The 3,761-nt window shown below is 52.4% G+C and overlaps 1 protein-coding gene across 1 annotated transcript in view; it reads right to left on the minus strand.

Moving 5' to 3' along the window:
• The window catches only part of ORAI1 (ORAI calcium release-activated calcium modulator 1), a 40,411-nt gene that overhangs the window by 13,937 nt on the left and 22,713 nt on the right, over nt 1-3,761 (minus strand). The window contains exon 2 of the mRNA XM_010841342.1: nt 587-1,492. Within this exon, the coding sequence (XP_010839644.1) occupies nt 587-892 (306 nt within the window). The 5' untranslated portion in view covers nt 893-1,492. The remainder of the gene's footprint in view (nt 1-586; nt 1,493-3,761) is intronic.

A 3,761-nucleotide genomic window follows, 5' to 3' on the forward strand; every position in this document is an offset into this window, starting at 1 on the left:
ACACCCAGTGACTCAGTGACAAGTTTCTGGAGCAGAAACTGAGGGTGGGGAGTGGTTGTCAAACCCCCAGGCTGAGGCCCTCGGAAAATACAATAGGAGAAAGCGTATCAGGAAATCCCCTCTACTAGATAATAAAGGAAGCTGGCCAATTTCTTCTGGCCTCAAGTGTGGGGGCACTAGGAGATGGCTCAGGGGTCCTTCTCCTCCCAACCTCCTGACACCTGCTCCCAAAGAGATCAGACTACTTACGTCAGTTTCCCTTCCACTTCAACATGCCTGGGACTCTTACATCTACGTCGAGCATCCTGCTGTTTCTCCCTCCTCGCCACATCAAGCTTGCCCATCTGAGCCCCCCAACCCTGGACATTTGTATGATACCCAACCTCCCACTACGGGTGTCACTTGTCCACCTCTTATGTCCAGCATCTCTGGTCCTCCCAGCGTCCACGACAGCTTTCTCCCAGCTCTTCCCTTCACCCCCCGACCCTCTAGCCCTCCCAGCCAGCTCCCCTGTGCGCCCCGTCGGGGCTGTGGGAGGCAGCGGCCAGGACCTGAGAGGGGGCAGGGCAGGGCAGCCCGAGCTCACCATGGCGAAGCCGGAGAGCAGAGCCGAAGTCCGGCTGGAGGCTTTGAGCTTGGCGCGGCTCAAGTAGAGTTTGCGCCAGGACAGCGCCTGCATCGAGTGCTCGTTGAGGCTCATCACCTCGGAGTAACTTTGGCCGATCCAGTCCGGGTAGGTGACGGCGGGCGGCGGCGGCGGCGGCGGCGACCCCGGGGGCTCCCCGTCCCCGCTGCGGCGGCGGCTCCGGCGGCTGCCGCTGGTGCTGTTGCCGCCGCTGAGGGGAAGCTCGGGGTTGTTGCTGCTCGGGGGCGGGGCGGGCTCCGGATGCATGGAGCACGCTGCAAGGGCGCGGGCCGGCCCGGGCGCCTGCTAGGGCAGCGGCCCCCACCCCGCGCCGCACCTCCGCCTCCGCTTGAGGAAGCCGCCGCCTGGCCCCAGCGCGGGTCCGGCCTCAGCCGGCCGGCCGCCAAAAGCAAGTAGCTCGAAGAAGCGACTACAGCACAAACTTACAGGCCAGCCGTGGCGCTTGCAAAAGCCCGGGGCAGCAGAGACAAGAGCCTGCTCTCAAGCAAGCGTCCCGGATCCCCCGGGCCCGGACCCTCGGCGAGCGACACGATTGGCCGCCGTCCGGACTAATTTGCATGCGCCCCGCCCATCTGAGGTGGGCGTGGTCATCGTAAGTCATGTGATTCGTCTCATCGGACGGTACCGCCTACAGTCCCTGGCCAGGCGCCGTCAGCGCCCGCGCCTCTTCCTGGAAGCGCTTCAGCCCCCGGGCCTCTCTCTGTTCCTGCTGCCGGCACCTCCCATCTCCGCAGCTGCTTTTATGGCCCTTCTCCCAGAGCTCGGACTCCTGGGTCGGGCCACCTGAATTCACCTCTGGTCGCCTCCTGAAGCCCGTTTCCTCCTTGGAATAAGGTGACTTAGGATCTGCAGGAAATAGCAAACTGTGATGTAGATAGAGTTCATTCATTCTGTGTATTGAGCGCCTCAGTTCAGTTCAGTTCAGTCGCTCAGTCGTGTCCGACTCTTTGCGACCCCATGAACTGCAGCACGCCAGCCCTGTCCATCACCAACTCCTGGAGTTTACTCAAACTCATGCCCATTGAGTCGGTGATGCCATCCAACCATCTTATCCGCTGTCGTCCCCTTCTCCTCCCGCCTTCAATCCTTCCCAGCATCAGGGTCTTTTCAGATGAGCCCGTTCTTCGCATCAGGTGGCCAAAGTGAGCGACTACTGGGTGCCATCACTGTTCTGGGCACTGAGGGTCGGGTGGTGAATCAAATGGACAAAATCCCCTGCCTTCGTGAAGCTTACATTCTAGTCTAGTAGCAGGGACACGCAAACACCAAGGAGTAAGTTATAATAGTTTAGAAGGTGATAAGTGTATAGAATAGTAAAGCAGATCAAAAAGAAAGAAAAGAAAGTAAAGCAGAGAAAGGGGGCACAGATAGTGTGCAATGGCTTTTTTTTTTTTTTTTCAGGGCTGAGATTTGTGGTATGTTTTGTCCAGTTCGTTCACTTACAGTTCACTATCCTCTGAAACAAGCTGGGATACAGGATAAGAAGCCCTTTCAGTAAGTTTACTGTGCACGGATTAAGCGTTAGGCTGAGGGATTCCAAGAAAATAGTAACTTTCACGGAATCTTACAAATTAGTGAAGAGAATAGGCAGTCAACGAACAAAATAAGTTCACATTTTTCTGACTTGGTCACTTTTGAGCTGAGACCTGAACCAGCAATGCAAAGAAGCAGGGACCTGCTTTCCTGGGGCGGAAGGGAATAGCAGATACAAAGACTCTGAAGCAACAATATCTGCCTGTTGGAACATTAGGAGGCCAATTTAGCTACAGAATAATAGAGGGGAGAGGTGAAGTGAGGCTAGAGTACTGAGGTAAGAACTGTTCCCTAGGGTATCAGCTCCAGGAGGGCAGGTACCGTCGCTGTCGGTTTCACAACTCTAGCATCTAGAGGGTTGCTTGGCACACTGCTCAGTAAATATCTGTTGAATGAATAAGTGTGGGAGAGACAAGAATGAGTGAAACTTATAATTATCCCAGAGTCAAGTCACAAGCATGCAGCATTCCAGGTCAGCTATGTGAAATTTAACTCTTGTCACCACTAGAGGGCACCCCTCCATTCAGCCACATTATGGGATAGACCTGAAGGCCCCCTCCCAAAAGCCTCTGGAATTCTTCCAGAGTCCTTTCTCTGTTTTTTATGAAGACCAGGGAACTTGGAATTTGAAATCTCATCCCACTGGGCTTGTTTCTTTGCTGGCCTTTGTACTTGTCACTTCTTTCACTTAGCATCTGTGTCTCAGCTCAAATATCACCTCCAAAGAGGGCCCTTCCTTTTCTAAAGTAGGCCCCGTTTCATGTTATGTCACCTCACCCTGTTTTATTTCCCTGATAGTTCTGATCACTACAGTATCTGAAATCACCTAGTTTATTTATGTACTGACCTGTTTGTACCCCCGCCCCCCTCAACAAATGAGTGTGCGTTCAGTTGCTCAGTTGTATCTGACTCTTTGTGACACCATGAATTATAGACTCCTCTGTCCATGAAATTTTCCAGGCAAGAATACTGGAGTGGGTTGCCATGCCCTCCTCCAGGGGATCTTCCCAACCCAGGGATCAAACCTGCGTTTCTTGTGTCTCCTGCATTGGCAGGTGGGTACTGGTTCCAAATTGGGGAAGGAGTATGTCAAGGCTGTATATTGTCACCCTGCTTATTTAACTTATGCAGAGTACATCATGAAAAATGCTGGACTGGATGAAGCACAAGCTGGAATCAAGACTGCCGGGAGAAATATCAATAACCTCAGATATGCAGATGACACCACCCTTATGGCAGAAAATGGAGAAGAACTAAAAAGCCTCTTGATGAAAGTGAAAGAGGAGAGTGAAAAAGTCTGCTTAAAACTCAACAGTCAGAAAACTAAGATCATGGCATCCAGTCCCATCACTTCATGGGAAATAGATGGGGAAACAATGAGAGATGGGGAAACAGTGAGAGACTTTATTTTCTTGGGCTCCAAAATCACTGCAGATGGTGATTGCAGCCATGAAATTAAAAGATGCTTGCTCCTTGGAAGAAAAACTATGACCAACCTAGACAGCATATTAAAAAGCAGAGACATTACTTTGCCAACAAAGGTCCGTCTAGTCAAAGCTATGGTTTTTCCAGTAGTCATGTA

The sequence above is a fragment of the Bison bison genome, unplaced genomic scaffold (assembly GCF_000754665.1).
Source record: "Bison bison bison isolate TAMUID 2011002044 unplaced genomic scaffold, Bison_UMD1.0 scf7180017864160, whole genome shotgun sequence".
In the NCBI taxonomy this organism is placed as follows: Eukaryota; Metazoa; Chordata; class Mammalia; order Artiodactyla; family Bovidae; genus Bison; species Bison bison.